The 22,872-nt window shown below is 35.4% G+C and overlaps 2 protein-coding genes and 1 long non-coding RNA gene across 6 annotated transcripts in view; 1 reads left to right on the top strand and 2 right to left on the bottom strand.

Annotated features, from left to right (window-relative positions):
- The window catches only part of LOC139959570 (ras-related protein Rab-26-like), a 61,065-nt gene extending 48,740 nt beyond the window's left edge, over positions 1 to 12,325 (top strand). For 2 of the 3 annotated variants that reach the window (XM_071957291.1, XM_071957292.1), the window contains exons 6-7: positions 2,588 to 2,664; positions 4,163 to 12,325. In XM_071957291.1, coding sequence (XP_071813392.1) covers positions 2,588 to 2,664; positions 4,163 to 4,262 — 177 coding nt within the window. In that variant the 3' untranslated portion in view covers positions 4,263 to 12,325. The remainder of the gene's footprint in view (positions 1 to 2,587; positions 2,665 to 4,162) is intronic. The other variant, XR_011790167.1, reaches the window with a different exon arrangement.
- On the bottom strand, positions 440 to 2,515 carry LOC139959575 (uncharacterized). Its single transcript, XR_011790174.1, has 2 exons — positions 681 to 2,515; positions 440 to 650 (listed from the first exon to the last, which is right to left on the bottom strand). It is a non-coding gene; the product is annotated as an uncharacterized lncRNA (long non-coding RNA).
- The window catches only part of LOC139959566 (uncharacterized), a 66,824-nt gene continuing 55,849 nt past the window's right edge, over positions 11,898 to 22,872 (bottom strand). For both annotated transcript variants that reach the window (XM_071957285.1, XM_071957286.1), the window contains 5 exons: positions 18,946 to 19,096; positions 17,875 to 17,980; positions 17,196 to 17,454; positions 16,433 to 16,580; positions 11,898 to 15,616 (listed from right to left, as the gene is read on the bottom strand). In XM_071957285.1, coding sequence (XP_071813386.1) covers positions 15,585 to 15,616; positions 16,433 to 16,580; positions 17,196 to 17,454; positions 17,875 to 17,980; positions 18,946 to 19,096 — 696 coding nt within the window. In that variant the 3' untranslated portion in view covers positions 11,898 to 15,584. The remainder of the gene's footprint in view (positions 15,617 to 16,432; positions 16,581 to 17,195; positions 17,455 to 17,874; positions 17,981 to 18,945; positions 19,097 to 22,872) is intronic.

The following is a 22,872-nucleotide window of genomic DNA, read 5'->3' as shown; positions in this document are numbered from 1 at the left end:
GCAGCACAGAAGGTAGCAAGACCAGTTGTCATTGTTTCTGATGGCCCATGGAGGTAAAAACTGTTTTTACCTCCATGGATGGCCACAGTTCCAGATTTGATATTGAGGTGTTGAGGTTCTTGAGAGCAAAAGAAATGCATCTTTTCATCACTCCACCTGATACCACTGGAGTCACACAATTACATGACCAAATCAATCAAAATTTGCACTGTGAATACCATAACAGCAAGGGAGAACTCTTTTCAGCGGAATGCACAGTCAACAGGGATGGTTTCATGAAGAAATTGGCAGATGTTTGGCCACCGTGGGCAAACAAACTTGAAATAATAAAAAATGCAGCAAAACGTGTTGGTGTAACCATGGCGCTATAAATCCCAGGTTTATAGCTCCATGGTGTAACTAACCATGGCCTGAGTGTTGAATGGATGCAAAAGGACAAATTTGTTCAAGCATCATCTGTTTTTCAAGATGAAACTGATGAAACAGCAGGACCTTCATCATCAACTTCCAACACATCAATGGTTGAGTCGCCAGTTGGCATCAAGAAGTACACCAAGCAGTACTATACGCAAAAACTGGAGAACTCATTAGAAACCATCCAGAAGCTTGAAAATTCATTCAAGAGTACACCATTGGAGGAGATTGATGGACTACAGTACTGACAATTAAGAAAGTGAAGCCAAAACCAAAGGTAACAAGTAACATGAGGGTAACTCAAGTCTATGGATCCATGGAAGGACAACAAATATAAGAGTCAGTGGAGTTATTGAATAAAGAGAACGAAGCAAGGGACAAAGCCAGACAAGACAATAAGCTGAAGAAACAGTGTAATCTAGAGACATTTTTGAAGTGCAAGTCACATTGTGTTTGCTTGAAACCAGATGGCAAGTGTGAGGCAGAGAAGTTGAAACTGTGTCCCAAATGCTTGAATGTGCTGGCTTCCCAATTATATGCAGTAAAGCTGCATGTAAAGATGAAAATGGAGTCAAGCCTGATATGATTTTGCCTGCTTGCACAAAAGGGAAGCGTGTGCGTCGGCGACTTCTTGTTGATGACTCATCTGTTGAAGAGATGTCTGTAGATGATATTGCGGTTGAAGGTGCAGAATTTGTTGAGGTTGATGGTGCAGATGACGTTGAGGTTGAAGGTGTAGATGCTGTCGAGGTTGAAGGTGTAGATGTGATGGGGTTAAGAAGGTTGGATATGAAGGATGTGAAAGTGTCGATGTGGGTTTAGGTGAAATATGAAGAAGAAGTGTATGATTGGTAAAGTTCTACAAAAGGTGGGAGATGAAGTCTGTGTGAGATGTTTAGAGAAGCCATTTGGAGTAGATTAGGGTATGACACAGGAAATGGAAAAAGAGTCTGCTCCCATATTTTATGGTGAAGTGTATGAAGCAGAAGTGCAACCAGGGATGGTGAAATGTGGTAGAATGTAGAAACACATTTATCAATAAACATGTGTATGTGAAATGAAAAGTTGATTAATTTTATAGTTTAGTTATTACCCTTTACAAGTTTGTCTTTTCTGATGATGCTTTATTTGTTTAATTAAAGTTTCAAATGATAAAGTTGTTTATTACCTGTTAAATATAAATCATTACAGTTAAAAACAGATTGTTCTTTCTTCAGCTACATGAAACTGTTACATGTGAATGTAGGTTCTTTAAAGTGTAATTAATATTCGTTTATACTATATGTGTGTAGTACTGTATTTTGCGCCAACCCATAAGCATCCACCCAGTTGAACTGACCCACAATGTTAAAAATCTTAAAGGTAGCAAAACTTACATCCAAATGAGATCTTCATTTATATAGTAGTCATTTTGGCAGTATGTTGTGAATTGTACATATCTTAGTAAATGTAATGGACATAAAATTGAGGGAATACTGTAGAAGGCAATAGTAAATATTTCTCAGAACATTTAAAAAAAAAATGAGAGCAACTTATTTAACGTAGTTAAATTACAAAATATGTGAGGTAAGTGTTTATTTTTGGTGTTATTAGTGTAAAATTATATGTTTCATGTAAAAATACAGTTTTGATATTACACTGTAATGGATTTATTAATTTTTCATATTTGTTTTTATTGACCCTCAAAATGCTGGTTTAATGCCCCTCAAAATGCTGATTCTGATCAAGTAATGATGTTTTCAAAAATATCAAGTTACGTACAAAGTGCTATATTTCACTGATCATCATTCTACAAACAGGTAATTTTGCAATGTAAATTACCCCCTAGTTGTCCGTTTTTGATGCAGTGCCAAGAAGGTACACTTCAATTTATAGCAAATTTTAGATGCACGGTAAGCAAATAGATGATTGTACCCATATATTTTTTGGGAAACTATAAAATAATTTTTGAGTTGTTGGCAATTTTAAATTCATCATACATATATCCTATCTAAAAAGTATAATAAAAAGTTCTTGACAGGTTCAGTTTTTTTTCTAGCCAATAATATTTGTTCACCTACATTTTGAGGGGCACCAGCATTCTGAGGGGCCCCTACCTGTACGGCACTCACTCAATCCCATTGGATTGTCCACAGGTTGCATTTAATAAACAAGATTCATTTTGTCTACACAGGACAACAAGATTCCATACATGGAAACCAGTGCTAAGAGTGGCCTCAATGTGGACTTGGCATTTCTAGCTGTGGCAAAGTGAGTATTTTATATGAATTTAGTGGCAGCTAACAAGTAAACACCATCTTTCACATTCCCCCCCCCCCTCACCTATCATATCATCCCCTTCTCCACTTCAGAGAAATATGATATTAATATACCAAACTATTTCTAACCATGTAGCCTCCTCTTCATGTCACCTCACAGGTGGATTAATGGCCGCATCATTTATCATTTCTGAAGTCAACTTTAAGGAATTTTATGATAGCCCAGTAAATAACTGACATGGTTTAGTTGCTTCTATGGGATTTTGTTTTATATGTATACCCCCTCATGCACATCCAATGGCATTGCCAAAGAACATACTGTACAGAGCTAAACATTGAACGGGTTGTTTTCGAAGATGAAGCTCTCTCTGCAGGCAATGAGGAATTCCTAGATTTCTGTTAATTTGTTGCACAGCCAACTGTACCAGCACTTCTTGAAAAAATGTCATCAAAGGTTTGAAGCTATCAGAAATACTGCTGGCTGACATTGCCTGTGGAGGTTGAATCATTTCAAATGTCCCAAGTGCCTTACAGAGTTACAGCAGAAGCTAAAAATATAGAAAGAAAACCTCTGAGACTAGCTGTGTGGGAAGGTGTATGCATGTGTGAAACCTGAGAGAAAAGATACACATCTATATATACAACAATGTATATACAAATATATATACAGCATAACTATATTAATATGAAATTCCTCTCAGAAAATCTGTTTACTTATTTTACTTACGTAGCAGATATATGTGATTACATAATAGAAAAGAATGTACTGATCATGTTGAAGTGGTTCCATGCGTGCGGTATGTAGAGAGTAATAGAGAGTGTTCATACACACTCGGTTATGTGTCGGTTATGTTTTACGAGTTCTTCCGTTGGACAGGATGGTGCTGTGTTTATACAATGAATCTCCATGAAATGTTGAGTATACAGCAAAAGTGTGGATTAATTCTTATGCAGTAAAATATTGAGGTATAATTCAAAAATGGTTGTTTGTGCATTAAAGTGTGTGGTGTTTTTGTTTTATTGAGTACAAGATCCCTGTTGTTTTCTCAAGAGGTCATTTCAGGTCACCAGAGATTAAAGGGTGAAAACCTTTTACTAAATCACAATTGCTTAAAGATTAAAGCTTGGATGAACCTTACACTCTTTCTTTCTCTCTCAAACTTATCTTGGTAGTTGAATGTGGCATATTAGAATGAAGCACATTTGTATCCTGGTCTAAAGGCCTTCTGATTTGGTGAAAAGCATGTTTTTTTGTGTTTGGCAAAGAGATGGAAGCTCGAGTGTGATGGATGTGTTAACGATGTGAAAAGGATTTGAGTTAACAACAACAGAGAAAGTAACTACACCACTGCAACCTTGAGAATATCATAGAAATAGAATACACAAGCATTGTAACTGTCTTTATTGCTAATAGCATATAGATAATGAAACGATGTAAACCTGAAGTAGCATCGTTTAATGATATTTCCTTGCTATGTTTCTCTCAAAAGGGATCTTCAAGTGAAGAAGACCAGAAGACCGAATGACCCGAAATTCAGCGTATTGGAATTTGTGGACCAGCAGAAACAGGTGCCATCCAAATGTTGTTGAGTGAGCTCGAAATTTGAGATGAAATTCAACCGGTAAAAATTGGTAGACGGACCTATATTTGTGACATGAAGTACAGAATATCACTGGAGTGAAAAGGTGGCTGAAATGGAGGAAGAATTGTGCATTTATGTGCAGCCAAAAAAAGCAAGAATTTATGAGAAGACAAAACAAGAAGAGACAGATTTTATGGTTTGTTAGTTTTTATCACTTTGGTGCAAATATTGCTTTCGTCCAAGTGATGCCAGAAGTCATTGCAGGTGACGAGAGGAAAAAATTTGACAAATTATATTTGACATTATAAACCATGGTTGATTTTGGGATGTTTATATGATTGCATGTAAATATATATATATATGAAATATTAAAAAAAATTATGTGAAAATTGGCTTTTTTTGGTGGGTTTACCAACATCATCTTGACTGTTCCATGGATTCTATATCTCTAATAATAATAATAATAATATTTTTATTATTAGTACTATATCTCTATCTTATTATTTATCGGGTTTGCTTGATCTTTTGATTTTATTGATTTAGAAAATGGCTTTAATGGTATATTGCAAGGTATACGATCCAGCTTGGGTGTTTGATCAACTGTTTCATTGGAAGTTTGTTTTTCTGGGGTAGGGTAGGGTGGGGGAGCAGGGTGGGGTGACAGGGAAGGTAGGGAGGCAGGGATGTTGTCTGTATCTTGTGGAATTGTTGTTTCTTTCAGAAGAATTCAACCCCTCCATACTCTGTTTCTTTAGGTACCATTTGACCTTGTAAGCTTAGAGAAAAGCAAATAATTGCCATAAGTTCATTGAATTTTTAACAATTAACAGCTGTCTTTTACTCAGAGAAAAAGCCTTTGAATAAAGCTATGGGAAGTTGTCAGTATTCCACACACAAGAGGAGAGAAATTCTTACAAGCCTTAGTCAATGGTTTCACTATCATGAAAATCATGAAAAAGATAGATTGCCAGAGTTTTCAGCTAGTAGATATATTGCCAGAGTGGTCAGCTAGTAGACTCCTTGCCAGAGTGGTCAGCTAGAAGACTCCTTGCCAGAGTGATTAGGGGAGTAGATAAATTTCCAGGTGTTAGCTAGTAGATATATTTCCAGAGTGATCAGCTAGTAGATAAATTGCCAGCATAATAAGCTAGTCAATATATTGCCAGAGTGGTCAGCTAGTAGATTCCTTGCCATAGAGTTCAGCTAGTCAATATATTGCCAGAGTGGTCAGCTAGTAGATTCCTTGCCAGAGTGGTCAGCTAGTAGTATCCTTGCCAGAATTATTAGGGAGTAGATAAATTGCCAGAGTGGTCAGCTAGTAGATAAATTGCTAGATTGGTCAGTTAGTAGATATCCTTGCAAGAGTGATTAGGGAGTAGATAAATTGCCAGTGGTTAGCTAGTAGATATATTGCCAGATTGGTCAGCTATTAGATAAATTGCCAGATTGGTCAGCTATTAGATTCCTTGCCAGAGTGATTAGGGAGTAGATATATTGCCAGAATGGTCAGCTAGTGGATACCCTAAGGCAGTACGAAGCCAGCCCCTCTAGATAGCACCCACCACTCAGTAAACTAGTCAGGTGGGAGATTATAAATAAATTACTCCTTAGTTTTAAGCCTTGCCAGAATCACCAGCCGGGTGAAGCTTATTCCCATCAGAGCAGTATCAGGTGGTACCTACATTGTTAGAATTTTCAGCTACTGGATACTGTGCAAAATTTCTCTACCAGTAGATACCTTGTTAAATTTGCATTGGCTCAGTAGTAAGCCATAGCACACTAGTGGAGAGTGGAGAGTGGTCAGCTGTTGGTATTATTACTAGAATGGTCAGAAGGTTAGATACCTTGCTAGACAGGTAATAGTATATACACCTTGGCCACAGTACTGGGCCATAATCCATGTGTCGTGGAGAATGATCAAGTTCACCTTTATTTCCAGATCAATGATATACATAATAATATATAATATATATTAAATATATATTATTATATACATTATATAATAAATATTGATATAGTCTATCGACTATTAAGCAATCTACTTTTGCCAAAGTACTAAGCTGTTGCAACTCTACTTACCTTCATTGCCAGCCAACAGTACTACTAATGTAAATCCTACACTGGTCACCATTTACATAATTGACCAATCCATTCTGATGATGCCTGTGTAATGCATAGATATTCCTTCCTTCCCTTCTTCTGTGACCGTATCTAAATTCAAAGTTATTCCATTTTACGACAATGGTAACCTTGTCATACATTCTACGTTATACGTGTAATTTATAGATCAGTTTAGAGGTAGAACCAGCAGAGGTATTTAATGCAGATAAGAGGAGTACATGCATTATACCCTTCAGACGTTAATTCATGATAGCTGTATGATAGCTGTGTGTAGGAATTCAAGTTAGATCACCGGTGCTGTGACTGGTTCTGATTCGGTCTGACTGTGTGTAGCTACAAAGCTTTGTTACGGTACTTTGTTGTTGTCACATGATCACATGATGAATGCCTTCAATCCATCCAATATGTTTAATAATGCATTTAAGATTGTTGAATCTTCGTGGAATTAGGTTACATGGCACTATTTAAAGAAAAAAATTCCGCCGAGATGCAATGTAAATCGTTTAGTCAAGTAATTGAAAACTTTTTTTTTTTTTTTAATTATTTTTTATTAAACTGCTGCTAATGTCCATGCTTAAGGATTGCTTGTACATTGGCATCTAGCTCTGCACTGTTATGTTTACAGTATACCAGACCTCAAATGGTAATACACCTCTGCTGGTAGCAACTTTACAAAAACCAATCAATACCAAATTTATAAATAGAGACAATGGGTAAGCAAAAAAACAATGAGTGGAAAGCAAGCAGTCGAAAAACAAATTATAATTTAATCAACCTTGAAAAAAATTATTCTGTTTTCAGGTTTTGTTTTTTTTTCCTTCCAGGAGAATGAAGCCGGTTTGTGAGGGTATTTGTCATCTGTTAAGAGATTATGGTAAACAATTCCAGTTGCTAGGGGATGTTGATTAATCATTTGCAGTTGCTAGGGGATGTTGATAACAATTTTCATTTATGTCATATTCTTAATAGTTTTCGGTTTTTAAAGGGATAGTGGAAGTAGTTCTCATTTGCTATGATATTTTTCTTTTTTAAATCAGTGTTCAGTTGCTAGGGGATATTAGTAATAATGATAATAAGTAGCTTCTAACAGATATGATTTGATAATAGTTTTCAGCTGCTAATTGATAATGATAATAGTTTTCACTTGCTAAAGGATGGTAAATCGAGCAAACAAATTCACACTTTTTGTAACTAACTTACACTGTCATCATCATTTCTTAGTTATATGATAAACAGTATAAATAATTTGTAATTTTTATTTAGATGTTGCTTGACTGGGTCTCCAGGGGTTAATTAATTTTATCTTTTTTTTAGTGTCGTTTCAGTATTTCTCAGTCAATGTTCACCTCATTCTTATTCTGTTCTCTGGTATCTTCATGTACTTATGTCCAGTCATTCACATGTTTCTACAAATTGTGTGTGTTTAATATGCAGGGTTCCCATGCTCATGGAAAAAGAATGAAATGTCATGGAAATTGAAAAAGCAAATTCTAGGCTTGGAAACGTCATGTTTATAAGAGTAAAAATGTCTTTGAGAATGGAATGACTTTCTCAGTTTTTTGCAACCCTTGTCCTTTTCTTTCTCCAAAAGTGTACCCAGATCTCGTTTTCTATGTATCAGTTTCATGGAATTTCTTAATTAAAATGAATAAAACTGATGGAGTTTCATTTTCAAGAGAGTATGGGAACCCTGATGTGTTTGTTTTATGTTTATCAGATGTAAGGGTAAAATATTTAGAAGTAGAAAATCAAAGTAAAAACACTAAATAGCTTTAGTGTGTTTATTGTTTAATAATGGTAGCTTCTGAAGCTTTGACAAAAAAAATAGACGTCTCTTTGCTTTTCAGTATTTAGTGGTTTGTTTCTAACTCACCCCCCCACCCCCCTCCTCTTGCACACCTCCCACTCAACAAAGCTCACATCATCGTCATAGCTTTAATACTGCATAGCCAATGAAATCTATCTTGGAACTGAACGTTGTAGTAGTTTCACATTGTGTATGTAATGTTATGCGATGACTCCAGGCCTAGCTTTTGGTAGCTATGGAAATACAGAAGAGAGCGACCTAGTTACATTCTGTGAGAGGTACGATAATATATTATACAATCATACCCCCAGCATAACAACGAAATGCTCGGGACGTAAATTGTCTCTGTCAAGTGATTGTAATGTGCATATGTCGAAGAGGGCTTCTAAATGTCAGCATTTTCACTGACAACTTTGGCTACTGTTTATAGCAATTTGTCCCAAAGTTGAGTGAGTCACAATATTAAAGTGGTGGTCTAATTTAGACAATCATGACATTGTTAGCACAAATGTTTTGTTTTGGGGAAGTAAATTATTTGTATCAAGAGAGGAGATATTTATAGAAAAGCTGTGGACTCTAGCCATGATGTTATTAGAGTAGCCTATCTTGTAAACATTTGTCACAGGCTCTTACATACCTGCTCAGTATTCTGTTTCGTCTATCTTATCGAGAAAATGCAGTTTCTGTAGATTCTTGTTGGAAAACTGTCAAACTTTCCGTTCAAATTAACCTCTTAAATATTTAGAGAAAAGGGCCTTTTTCATTTTTTATTTATTCCAACTCTTTTCTCGATTGTATCCATTAATTGATAAACCAAACAGATTTTACCCATCAATGTTGATCTTCAGTATGTATCTGGATGACCTCCAAGCGGGCGTCCTTAATATCGATTTGTTTCCTTTGTGACGTTCAAAGAAATAGAAAACAAACAACCTTAATGTTCCCTCCGATGGATACATTTTACCGACTTCTTACAGACACAGTGTTTTGGGGGCGACAAACATCCTGTCTATGTAAATCTGTGCGGTTGATCGATTTCAGAGCCTCGGTTTTCGGACAGGATAGATTCGATACCTGCTGTGTGATTTCGTGTCAATATACTTCATCAGTGGAATGAGTTCTCAGTTTAACATATTAGTCACTCGGGTTCCGCTTCAGAAGGTGAAGGTTTTCTCAGTAAGCTCACAGAAAAGGGGACATTGAGCAGTTAAATTAGATTTCAGGATTTTGTGGGTAACCAATGAGATCTTTGAGCAGTCTCACAGTGAAATTAGATTTGAATCATTTCAGAGTAAGCATTGAGATCATTCACACATCTTGCAGTGGAATTAAATTGAAATAATTTTAGCAAGTGATGAGAAAGTCAGCAATCTTCTTATTGAATTCAGGTTGTAGATGACTAACCTTATAATTACATGTTTAGATGAACATTGATATCCAAGCTTGAAGAGAAGGTAGTGATTTTTGAGGAGCATGATTAAAATCAAAAGTTTATTGCTAAGAAATTAGTATTATGCTTAGAAACAAGTGTATTATGCTTAAAAACAAGAGTATTATCATAATGCCTCTGTATTATGTAGCAAACTCAAATTGAGCTGATTTAACAGTATGTGTACATATGAAGTAGTATGCTTAGATTGAAAAGTACACTTAGATCAGTCCTACACTAGATTTAACAGTATCTTAAGATAGAGTCACATATTTAGATGCAGTATGCTGAGATAGAGTCACATATTTAGGTGCAGTTTGCTGAGGTAGAGTCACATGTTTACACGCAGTATGCTGAGATTAAACAGTACTAGTATGCTTAAGTTGAACAGTACACTTACATGAGTACTACACTAGATTTAACAGTATACTACTGTAAGATAGAGTCACATATTTAGATGCAGTATGCTGAGATTAAGCAGTACTAGTATGCTAAGATTGAACAGTTAGCTTAGATGTAGCATGATATCTGCATTAAATGTGTTACAAGGTTGAGCAGAGTGCTTAGAATGATATGCTTCCTTAAGTGGTATGCTTACATGGTACTGCATACTTACTTATATGGTAGTATGCTAATATTGAGCAGTATGCTTGGATCAAGCTTTTTAAGCCAAGATTGAGTTATAGGCTCAGATTTTGTAATTAGCTGCCATTGTGAAGTTTCATGGTTACTGTCAGTCCACAGAGATGATATGTATTTACACTAAGAAAACATTGAGTTCACAAAATTCATCATTTTTAAAAAGGAGGAAGGGCCATGAATGTAAAAAAAAAACACTATTTAATGGCTTAAGATACATGAATATTGTAAATTGGTATTAGAGGTAATAAGAAATACTTGTGATGCTGTTGTTATTTATGTTTTGTTTTTTCAGTTGCCTGTTCAATGCCATGGAATCCTATAACTGCCTCATTGTCCTTGTATAGGGTAGTGACTTTAATTATAACAGAAGTGATCATTATTAAATATTTATTATGAATTTGACATTAAAGTTATAACTGTAAAATAAACATTGTAATTACAAGTGTAGCTTTACTTATAATTACAATTTATTCTATAGTTATCAATTACTTTTATTGTGTGACATTTTCTCATCTTATTATTTTCCATCTAGTCCATTTTGCTTTGAAAGGGCTGCTTTTGTTTCAATTCTTGGACTGTGTAATGTTCCACACTGCATCAAACTTTTGCTTGATATTGTTCTAAATGAGTTACATGATTCTCAAACATTGTTTAGGCATCATTTTAAGTGTTTGTGAACTTCATGTTGCTGTGGGCAGCAATCATGAATCTTGTTCTTATTTGTTGTTATTCAACATTTTCTGTTCATTTTACTACAGTATTTCATTTTCAGTTTAAACTTTTGCTGGTAACATTTTCTTTCCACACACATCAATATTTGGCTAGTTTTGATATCTGAAAGCACTGCCCTAGCCCTGTATATAAACTTGAATGTTCACATTTGTTTCAAATTTTGACAAAACAGCAAAAAGGAAGGAAAAAAATATAGCATGAATTATCAAAACAATATCCATTGTCTTTAAGTTGGAAATATAAATTGGAATTTGGTTTCTTTTGTTGTGGAAACACTTGTAACTCATTAGTCATTACAACTCATTATTTAGCTAAATATTACGTTATTAAAATTTTGTTAAAATTAAATATTTATTATTAAGTTGCTTTAAGATTGGCCGATGTCAGAATGAAACAGCATTATCCCCAACCATGGCAGAGGGATTTAAAATGGCCTCCCGAGCCTAAGCTGTTATCCTCATTTTGTTTTCAATTTTATGTGCAGTCATGTTTTTCTGATCTTTGAAGTACCTTTAAAACCATCCAAGCAACAGTAGGTTAAGCATTCCTATATTTGGGACCAATAAATTCAGTTTGAGGTTATAATCAATACTGTTTAATGTTTTACAGGTCAGTATGTTGCAGTACATCATAGTAGTATGAATTTGCAGTATGTTGCAAGAATACATATTTAAAGTATGCTGTAACTATATAGTATGCTACAATATATACCTGAGTATTATGGTAGCTGATGTTGTAACATAGCCTACTCTGCATATTTTCTGGCATTAAGTGTTGTAATTTACATTTGGACAAGTCTCTCAGAACTGGTATCAGTGGTACATGATACAAACAATGCTTGTATCATGTCATTCTTGAAAGATATTGAATGTACCACTGTATGTCATAGTCCCCTTGGTGGGTTAGCTTCAGAGAGAGGAATAATACTACGTCCAGTGTCGTGTGCTTCAGATTGTTGTCGCATCAGGAACCTTATATTTGTGAATTTTCATCTTCTCTTTAAAAATTCCACCAGGCTTATTTCATGAATATTTATGCATCTTTGAGGAGGGTCTTTTAATGGAAAAGGTTTTTTCCCTTAAATCTTACAATGGAATCTTGAAGGATCACTTTTCATGAGACTATAGCTTGCAAATGCACTTATCATAGAGATTCTCCTTTACTATAAATATATCACTAAATCAATAGTTTTGTGCAATAGCCGTTCAGTTTCTTTCATCTCAAACATTCTCACGCTATTAGAATAGATACCTGTATTCTCCTCTTATTATTATTATGTACATGCATTAATTATCACTGTTGATCTTACAGCAATATATCATGTTTTCCTTTCAAATAATTCTTGGTATGTTTTTCTTGTCTTTCGGAGTCAGATTTCATAAGTGGCCGTGTTCAGAATCGCTTAAAACAATCTCTTACTTGTAATACACAGATAACACCAGGACTCACAGAAGTAATGTTAACAAAACATAACTTTGTAGGCCACAAAGCTTAGACTTTAGATCTTTGCTTGAGATTAGTTTGCTAACTTCAAAAAATTGTGTTCTTTACTGATGCTTAATTAAATTGCTTTCATAGCATTGAGTTTGAACTCTTCAAACCCTAGGATCAGTTTCAGTATCAACTCAAACTTAAAAAGAGATACGGGTGCTCTTGGAAACAATTCTTATTGTAGCAAAAGAGTGCAAAAAGATGAAGGCTGCTACAGTACCACACTGGGGGCTTAAACAATATGAATCGTAGCTGGGTTATTCATCACATATGCTTAAACAGGTGGGACAAAAGACAACAAGGACATCTTTTTTCTTGATTATGGAGAATAATTTATTCCTATGTACTGGATGGATACAACAAGAGCTTGCAATGTGCTACTTATTCAAACTCTACTTACAAATAATACATCATATCAAATACATTAAGCAAATTAAATTGATGAATCAAAGACATGGAAATTGACTGATGTTATTATAAGCACACCACACATTTATACAGTCAGTTCTCACATTAATGACGATGTTTACAACTCTCCTGTAGAGTATGAAACTTTATGAATACACTACAGAAAAAGAAGTGAGGTATCAGCATCCCAATTTAATGCACAGATGCCACCAAAAAAGACAGAATTAGGAGCTAGGCTAACTTATTCCCATACATATAACCTGTTAGGCTACATACACATCTTGTTCACTTGACAGATATCCCCGTAAGATAAGAGGGAAAGGAAGCGATTAAGCTTGGCATTTTATGCTAAAAGACTGGAAATGCTTTGAACAAATATATACTAAAATTGGCATTTAGATTTTATTGATCTTTCTATGATATGAAAAAAGTTCCCTTCACAGCACAATTCCAAATTTGACTCCTGCATATACCCTTGTATATGAATGAAATATTGCATTTTTAAATGACACTGGAAAGAGTGGTACATAAAATAGATTAACTAACACACCCATTCATTTCCACATTTAGCAAAAACAGCATTTTTATTGTTAATCTCTCCTTGATCCATACAATCTTCATTCACTTGAAACTATAATACAAAAAGAATGTTTTTTTTTGTTGTACATTTTTCTTCAGTAGTAAACCGAAAGACACACATTTGGAATCTATTTGCTTCTCTGTTTATTACTAGAGGCACATCAAGGAATTATTGGTCTGCAAGAGGAATGCAAGCTATAAGAAATTCTACAAAAACCACCCTGTAGAATGTTGCATTATGGGAAGGAATGAAATCTGCATTAATTTACCGCAAGGACACTTTTTTTCAGCCACTTAAAAAAATGCTGACAACAAAATGTGTTACAGCATCGTAGGATTTTATATTCACAACAGTTTTCCTTAAAAAAATTCTTCATTCTTTTAACAGGAATGTGCAATTTGTACCTTATTATTGCATGACTCCAACCACTATTTCATTCTACAATGAATGATATTTAACATCTTAATCCCAAAAGATTTAAACTGGTCTGATAACAAGACATTACCTGTAATTTCAACATAAAGGAATGACACACAAGCTTCTTCGTTCATGAATGTTTTCTTTTTCTTGACCAATAGCAGTAATAATTGATGGAATAATTAACCAATTACCAAAAAAATAAAAAGATATAATTTCAAAACAGAAATTATTTTTAGATTTTGAAGAGCAGAATGATGGACTGTTTAAGGTTAAATAATTAGGTCCGAAATAAAAAATTAAAGGGTAACTTCATACATTGAAATATACCTTTTTGATAAACTTTGTTCATTTAAGCCAGTACAAATTTTGTTGCACACTCGTTACAGCATTTATATCTTCAGTTTTCCCACTTCTGACACCATAATGTCTTCAAGCCAAGAACTCTATGGAAGTGATGTTCTATTCTGAATACAAGTTCCACAACTATAATCTAACATTACCAGTATGAATAAGAATACATTAATACTGCACATACTATTCCTCAAGGTTAACAACAATCTGAAATGGATATAATTAGAGAATGTAAAAAGGAAAAAAAAAAAAAAAAAGAGTTTGAAAACAAGCCACTAGATAAATCTCAGTTCAAACTAAGGAGAGAGTACCTCGGGATCACTAACCATGAAAAGCTTTAGCGCAATGAGTTCATATTAAAACTTTCGGCTATTCCTTTCCGTCTTAACGTATTGTTTGGCCCAGCGATTCCACAGTGTATACAATCCACAGCTTGGCTGAGTACACCAGTATCATCACATTACAAAAATATAAGCAAGAGCAAGATGTGTTATAAATGTACATACAAATTAACTGGGAAAATGTTATGAAATGACAACAAAAGAAGAATACTGTATGAAATCAACACTGAAGAAAAATCAGTTTTCAATCATTTGAATTGAGACATTTCTTCCCTTCCCCCTGGGACTAGGTGAAACGTCATTTGTCACAAGAATTTCTCTGACAAAATGGCAACTGGGAAAAGCACAATGTATAAATAGATTGTACTAGCATCATGTGATATACCAATTTAATGTTCAACCCCTTTGACTATGAAGATAAGAAGCAAGTATTTTTTTCTGATTAATATTCAGCATGTAACAAATGTGGTATGTATGAATTTCTATTATCAGACCTAAACAGATGTTAACTAAACAGACCTTAACTAGATGTTTAAATTTTCTTGTCACTTAAATGAACTGAAATAAAAGGGGTACAGAGGAATTCAACATTTGGCTTTTTATTGTCTCAATATTATGTTGGATTTGCCGGTTTCTTCACTATTGATTCTCACAAGAGATTTCCAATGGGTATGGCAGATATATGATACTATGACAGATAAATGCTATGCACAAGAACAGGAAAAAGGAGAACGAAAAAAAGAAAAAAAAACCAAGGACAACTTTACAAGCTATCAGCTACTACCTGAGTGATTCCATTTACGATCATTGCGAGCAGAGACAACCCTAGAACAACTGTACAGTTAAATTATAAAGCTCACTGATGGCAGACAGGCAAAAAAACAAGGAGAAATAAATAGGAGAGTAAACACAAATAATAACAACGATGAAACACAGCCCTAATAATTAGACAATCATCTGGTCCAGCCAGCAGATAATATCTGTCCGTCTCCCCAGCTTAACGTCCATTACAATGCTGAAATTTTCAAACCAGAGTCAACTGTTGGAGAGAAGTGAGAGAAAAAGGAAGTATTAAATGAAAAAATTGTGATAAAATGAAGAAATACTGCAACAATAGGAAGATAGTAACATGGCAGGTTTTTATAATCACAGGATGACAGAGTGAACAGCAGAATAAGTATAAAGTTCACTGCAGTTAAATGTAAAATTGTACAGGTTGTGTAGATGTGTGTGTCTGTCTGTCCGTCAGGGAGATAGAAGGTACTTCTGTGAAAATAACTAAAAATTGACCTATTTTAAAACTGCCATGAAGAAAGATTGAACACAATAGGAAAGTACAAACTGCTACTACCACGAATAACTTAAGAACAATATATTAGATATTGAAGCTTTTATTCCAATGAAATATTACTAGCAACAACACATCAGAGGAAAAGATGGTGATAATAACTTTTTGATTGGTTGATATGTTATTACAAGATATTCCTTCTGAATAACTTCTGAGAGTCAAATTCATCCTGAACGAATTTAAGTATATATCTGAGACTGTCACTTAGCAATTTATTAAAACACAAACAAATTAACATGAAATGACCCCACTGTGAAGGATCCTGTTTGTGTAAAATCTAACTCTACTTATATTTGTCCTGTTTGTGTAAATAGAAATTTGAAGGAATCATCACAAAAAATGACGGGAAACTTTTTGAAATTGTGATTCCTTCTTATTGCAAAACTTGCCCATCAGTTGGAAAATGTTATATCCTGATATCCTGGCAATCATGTGGCAATAAGGCAAATATTTGTTTGCTCTTAAACATGTTGATATCTGAGGAATAGTAATTGCTAAATTCCTTACGATATTGTTCGTTGACAGTGCCCCCTACTGCACCGTCTGGTTCCTCGATATCTGAAGGGACCTCGTCGGCGGCGTCCTGGAGTCCTTTCAGAGCATTCAGCTCATCCTGAGCACACTTGAGTTCTAACTCTCTTAGTTGAAGAGTTATCTATGGGAAGAGGGAAGAGAAATAGAAATACACATATGGCTAGTGAGGGTATCATCAAGGGCATGGGGGTGGGGGAGAAAAACATACATGAGGTTGGAAATAGTACCTGCAATCAAGGTATACCACTCTGTACTGATAGTTAGCTGTATTTAGATTAAAGGGGAACTTTGGCAGCACCTGCAAACTCAGTAACACACACACATTTGTCAGCACCCGCCTGCATATTTACCCTCAGGTTACATTTGTAACCTGCAGTCAAATTTGCTTGCCTACAGTTGTCTGGCTTGTATCTGCAGTTGACGTATTACTTGCAACCAGGGGTGTCTGCACTCAACTGCATTGGAGAAGTTTCTGCACCTACCTCAAAGGCTTCATGGATGCAGATTTTATCGACTGCTGTTCATGTCCCATCCAGAGAAGCTGCCATGTATTACCTAACTTTCATGTTGCATGCTGCCAATTCACTAGAATACCAAATAACTGCATACTCAGTGCCGGTTTTTCTTGGATGGCCTTTACAACTCAAGAAGATATACTGAATACACACAAAGTAAAGACAGTTTTCTCTTAGCCTTAAACCTCCCAAGGATTTCTATCGTTGCAAGAGAGACTTACATTCATCAATCTAAGCTTTTCGCTTTCCTCCTCGCCACGCTTGGGTTGTTTCTCTGTCTTCATGTCTGATATGTTGCTGGCAACTTCTTCGATCTTACTCTGATAATCCTGGTGGGTTTCTTTAATCCCTTCCTGGGTGTCTGTCAACATTTTCTTTAATCCGTTGATTGTGCTGGTGAGTTGAGCGTTCTCGCGACAAAGCTCCGAAAATTTACCGGACATGATGATCCAGTCTTTGTTCATGTGAGAAACGACATCCCTATAAATAAGGAAATTCAGGTATTAAAAAAGGTTTAAGCAAAAGAACCGTGGAGAGTAAAGTGAACCAGTCGGGATCTTGATAACCGACAAGCATTGGTTCTGTGATGGCAAGGATTCACTGAAACATTCCCAGAGGTTACGTTTGGTGCATTATCTTTAATCGAAAGAGGGTTTATAGGGTTTCATAAAGGTTTATAAACAGCTTCTCTTACAAACCAAGGGTTTAAATATCAGTGGCATCCAGCCTCTGTTCTCCCCATCGGTTTGCAGAATAACACAACATACCAAAATATATAACACAGTAGAAATACAGCCAACTGTTGTGAAAGCTAGAGGCCATACTGACACTGGTCAAAGATACAAGAGAACAGGAAATAATGACACATAGTTGTAATAATCCTCCATCTATGTCACTTACGTGTGTCTCCTCATCATGGAATCCACATCTTTAGTGGTTCCTGCCTGCATCACACTAAGCTCCTCTTGTAGTTGTTCTTCATAGACTCTCTTCACTGCTTCAAGAGCTAAACGGATTTAAAAGCAATACAGAACTGGGTAAACCAAACACATCTTAATGGCATATATGTGACATGACCACAACAACACTACCATGCTATGCTGTAGAGTAAAGACAGGATAATATCAATGATAGGTAGCTATATTTATGGATGATCTAGTTATGGGAACACTCATAGGTAATGGATGGGATACAGGTGTATCTTGTGTAGTTCCTGTTGGCACTACTCACACAAAAGCAAACTGAAAATATCCTTGCTATAAACACACTGGTCTACTGCCACTATTTAAACAAAACTGGTCTACTGCCACCTTTAAACAATAGTGGTCTACTGCCACCATTTAAACAATACTTCTCTGTGGAACAGCCTTCCACAACATGCTCTCTCAAGACTCATCTGATGAAAACTGTTTAATTAATTGTTCAATGTTGCCCATTTTTGCTTGCATTATTGTCTTGTACTATGTTTACTGTTTGTGTTTTGCTGTCGCACAGTTTTTGTCACTGCGCCATGAGCGTCTCTTTTGACGGATACCGGCGCATTATAAATGTCCATTATTATTAATACTGGTTTACTGCCACCATTTAGATAATATTGGTATGCTGCCACCATTGAGACAATACTGATATGCTGCCAACATTTAGACAACACTGGTCTACTGCCACAATTTAGACAACACTGGTCTACTGAAAACCATTTCTAGTACTTGGCCACAGTGACAAGTACTTCCTATTACAGAAGGCTGTTAACATTATCTTGACTCTGAAAAAAGCTACTGTATTGCAAGGATCACAACATCAATCCCTCATTAGGCCTTTTATACATTTACTGATGTACACTAGGCTTTCTGTAGTCAATAGGCAGTTTGTTAAAACAAATGAAACCTTTCTTATATTATTATATGGTAACAAAAATCCCCCCAACTAAAGTACTGTATATCTATTACCCCATCCTCCTCGTGGAATACCAACCTGTGGACAGTGCTTCAGAATCCACCTCATGCTCTTTCCTCTTCGACTCTTCCATAGAGCGCATCTTGATTGTGTACGATTGCTTGAGGTCATCCAGGGTCTTCTGGTGTTGCTGTTTATGATCTTTTAGTACTTGATCGACATCTGAAGCCTGGTGATGAAAAATGTAAAATAGTTCACATTCTTGAATCCTCCTCTAATGGAGCATATTTGAATTAAATGCTTTAAGGTAATTCACTGTGCAAATTTTATTGTGTTCTGCGTGTGTCCCCCCTCCCCTCCCATCCCCCAATTGATATTCTGTCACATGCAACACTATGCCTGATATCACAGCATTAATATCACATGTCAACCTTTTCATCAACAATTCACTTGTTTCTTTTATTTTCTTCGACATAGATGACCGTGCTTCCAAAACGTTGCAGGTTTTAGCTTCAACTATATGTAATACCAATAATTTCAATATCATAAGTTTACCTCAACCACAAAAACAGAAAGTTAGTAGCTTCCCTTCTTCTTTTGATACTAAGACCATAAACTGAATATAAGCCCTATGAAATAACTGACTGTAATATATATATTGTGGGAGGAAGGGGGGAGGGGAGGAATAGGAAGGGACAGGATTAGAATCATGTCAATTCATTTTTCTCCCAAAAAAAATTCAAAGTACTCCACCTGCTATAACCATTATTTTTTGACTAAATTTCTAAATTAAAACCTTGATACCTGTTAGTAAGCCTTAGCACCATTATCAGGTCCTTAAATACTGCAATAGATATATAGGAGCCGAAAGGATAGCATTAGACTGGTGATATAATAGAGAGCACTTGTAGATGGATATGCAGGTATAGAGTAATAATGAAGAACTTTCATAGAAAAAAATAATTAAAAAATATATATATATCATCAATGAGTGTGAATGAAAGATAGTATATGCTGATAGTATATGCTGATAACATGGCCAATGGTGAGTACAGCTGGTCAGGGCCAGTGGCAAGTAAGATGCTGAGATATGAAGTATGAACAAGATGCTTCGCATGATTGCTTGGTGAGGTGGTTGTTAGTGGAGATATAATATACGTATTGTGCTCAACAAACTCCCTGACCTGAACTCAACAGATACCTCGCCAGTTCCAGGCCAACAGAAATACTTGCTGATGGTAGTTATGAGACCTTATTATAGCAGCACAGCAACTTGGTTAAAGGTCTATGGACACCTGTGAACACTACTGTCCTAATCACACTTATAGGTATTAGAAATCATGAAAATAGCTGCAACTCACGTTACAATTCAACAAAGATTGACCATTTTACAAGTCTTGTCTCAATTCTTGTTTTATTTATGAATAAACATTAGCTTATAATGCACATCGATGATATAAAGGGAGTGACTGCCTAAGTTTTCTGTTATGTTATCCATTAATTTTTACAACCTTCATTTCAAAGACACTGAACACAGGTTTGTGGCCTAAGGCGATTTTTGGAAATATTTTACTGTCTTTTTTTGAAAAGAGGAACATCATATAATTCAAATGGTATATGTGGGCTTGTAATTTGGGGTTTTAAACTTATCAAGGACTAAAATAAGAATTCTGATGAGCGCAACATTCCAAGTCATAGTTTGCACATATTTAATAAGTTTCCCCAGATTTATCAAAACTTCAAATATGTATTATCTCGGAAAACAAAGCAGCTTTTGGAAACTTTCAACAGATATTTAATGAGATTATGATACCCAGCAAATGTACTGAATATGGGGCAAATTGGCTAGGTGTCAGTAGTACTTTAAAAACAACTTTGAAACCTGCATACAGACGTTCTCAAAACTGTTACATATTAACCGTTCTAGACCTACTGAAACACAGTATGTTCTGCTGTAACCATCTGGTTAGAGCAACAGAAAGTTGGTTACGTTTATGTAGAAGCCAAGTTTCAGTAATGCAGAAACCTGGTTTAACACATCAACTGAAACCTGGCTACATTCATGTAGAAACCAAACTACAATGATGTAAACATCTCCTTACTACAGCAGCAGAACTTGGTTACAATTATCCTGAAACTTGGTTACAGCAACAGATATACTTAATGTAGAAACCTGGTAAAAGCAACAATGAAAACTGCATACAGAAATGCTGAAATCTGGTTACATTTATGTAGAAACCAATGTACAATGATGTAAACACCTCCTTAAAACAGTATAGGAACTTGGTTACAACTATCCTCAGATCTGGTCAAGTCCACTTTAGAACCTACTTACATTTATGTAGAAACCAAGCTACAGTAAGACTGACAGAACTGGTTATAGCAACATACAGTAGTACCTTGATTACAGTTGTGCTGAAACCCTTGATATGGCAACATAAGCAACTTGATCAAAGAAATAGCTTCATAACAACCACTTACAGTCAGTTTCAATCATTATCAAACCAGATTTAATGCATGTTTAGAACAATTTACTGGTTACGGTAATGTTAAAACCTAGTTTAAGGTTCAAATAAAACATTTGAAGAAGGGTACACACTATGTAATCAATCTGATCTACCTCACCTGTAGACCTCAAATTTAGACTTTTCAAATAGAGGTACGTCACGTTATGTAATCAATCTGATCTATCTCATCAAACTGAAGTTCCTAGAGACAAATATATCTAAACAGTTTTACAACGAAATTCAGACTCGGCTTCCAGATGAAATTCTCCATTATAGATACACCACTGTTATCACTAAATCATACTGAGAGACACGCAGAGCACAGCCCTTGTCGAAAGTGTTCTGAATTCTAATTAATTAAAGACGACACAAACGAGACTCAATGATAAGAAATAAGACTACTAAAGTCTGTCCTGCCAGCTAGGCATGAGATTGATGCTTTCAAGCGAAATTCTTTAATTAAACCACTCAGCACTCTCATGATCTCATCACTTATTGAACATCCACAAGCATGATTAACACTGCAACTACTGCTACCTTTTAATATACAGAGCTCCATCATCAATTCCAATTACGATGGAGACCTTCCTCCACTTGCCTTGTCCCACCCCCTCCCCCTCCCCCTGCCCCTCCAGACATTCACACACCCAAGAATTCTCTGTGAAGGACACCAGTTTCTGCTGTGACAGTTAACATTGCGGTAATCATGTCAATGCATAGAATAATTACATTGTACACCGCAAAAGTATCAGATAGTGAATCCCCACTTGTTTACTTCACTTTAATTCCTTACTGTACAGAAGATTTATCACATATATATATATATATATATATATATATGGAGATACATTACACACATACATATATATATATATATATATGCAGATACATTACAAAACCATAAGACTCCCAATGTTGGCTCTGTACACCACGATTACATACTACCTCACCTGACATTCACATAGATGCTCAAGCTTTCCATGAATTTCTTTTTCAAAATCAAAAAGGCATTTTTTTTTTAATGCAAATGAGAACTTTTTTTCTTTCAAATTTCACTGATTTTTTTTCTTAAGCAGCTAAGACAGTGATTTTTGTCTCCTCTCTACTTGGTCAAGAGACTGTGAGTGACGAAATGCTAATTAGGTGATTAATAAATAAAGTAGACAGAGAGGTTGATATGATTGGTTGGATACAAATGACTCATGCATATTCAAAAATGTGGCAAAAGATTACAGAATGATCACAGACGGTTTCAATTTGCACAAACTTGCTTGATTCTAATACTTCCAAAGAGTAAAGCGACATACATTGAACGTATTAAACATTACACAGTGCAGCTACTTTTCTTAACCTACTCTTCATTCCCTAACCAACAACTTCAAATCGCTCTTCATTGATTGATTGATCAATTGATTGATTGATTGATCTCTTAATTGAGTTTAATTCTTTTCCTTTTATCCTACGATAGACAAGAGTCCATTTTCTAACACTATATGTT

The sequence above is a fragment of the Apostichopus japonicus genome, chromosome 19, assembly GCF_037975245.1.
Source record: "Apostichopus japonicus isolate 1M-3 chromosome 19, ASM3797524v1, whole genome shotgun sequence".
NCBI classification, from domain to species: Eukaryota; Metazoa; Echinodermata; class Holothuroidea; order Aspidochirotida; family Stichopodidae; genus Apostichopus; species Apostichopus japonicus.
This window is presented reverse-complemented; position numbering and strand designations above follow the sequence as displayed.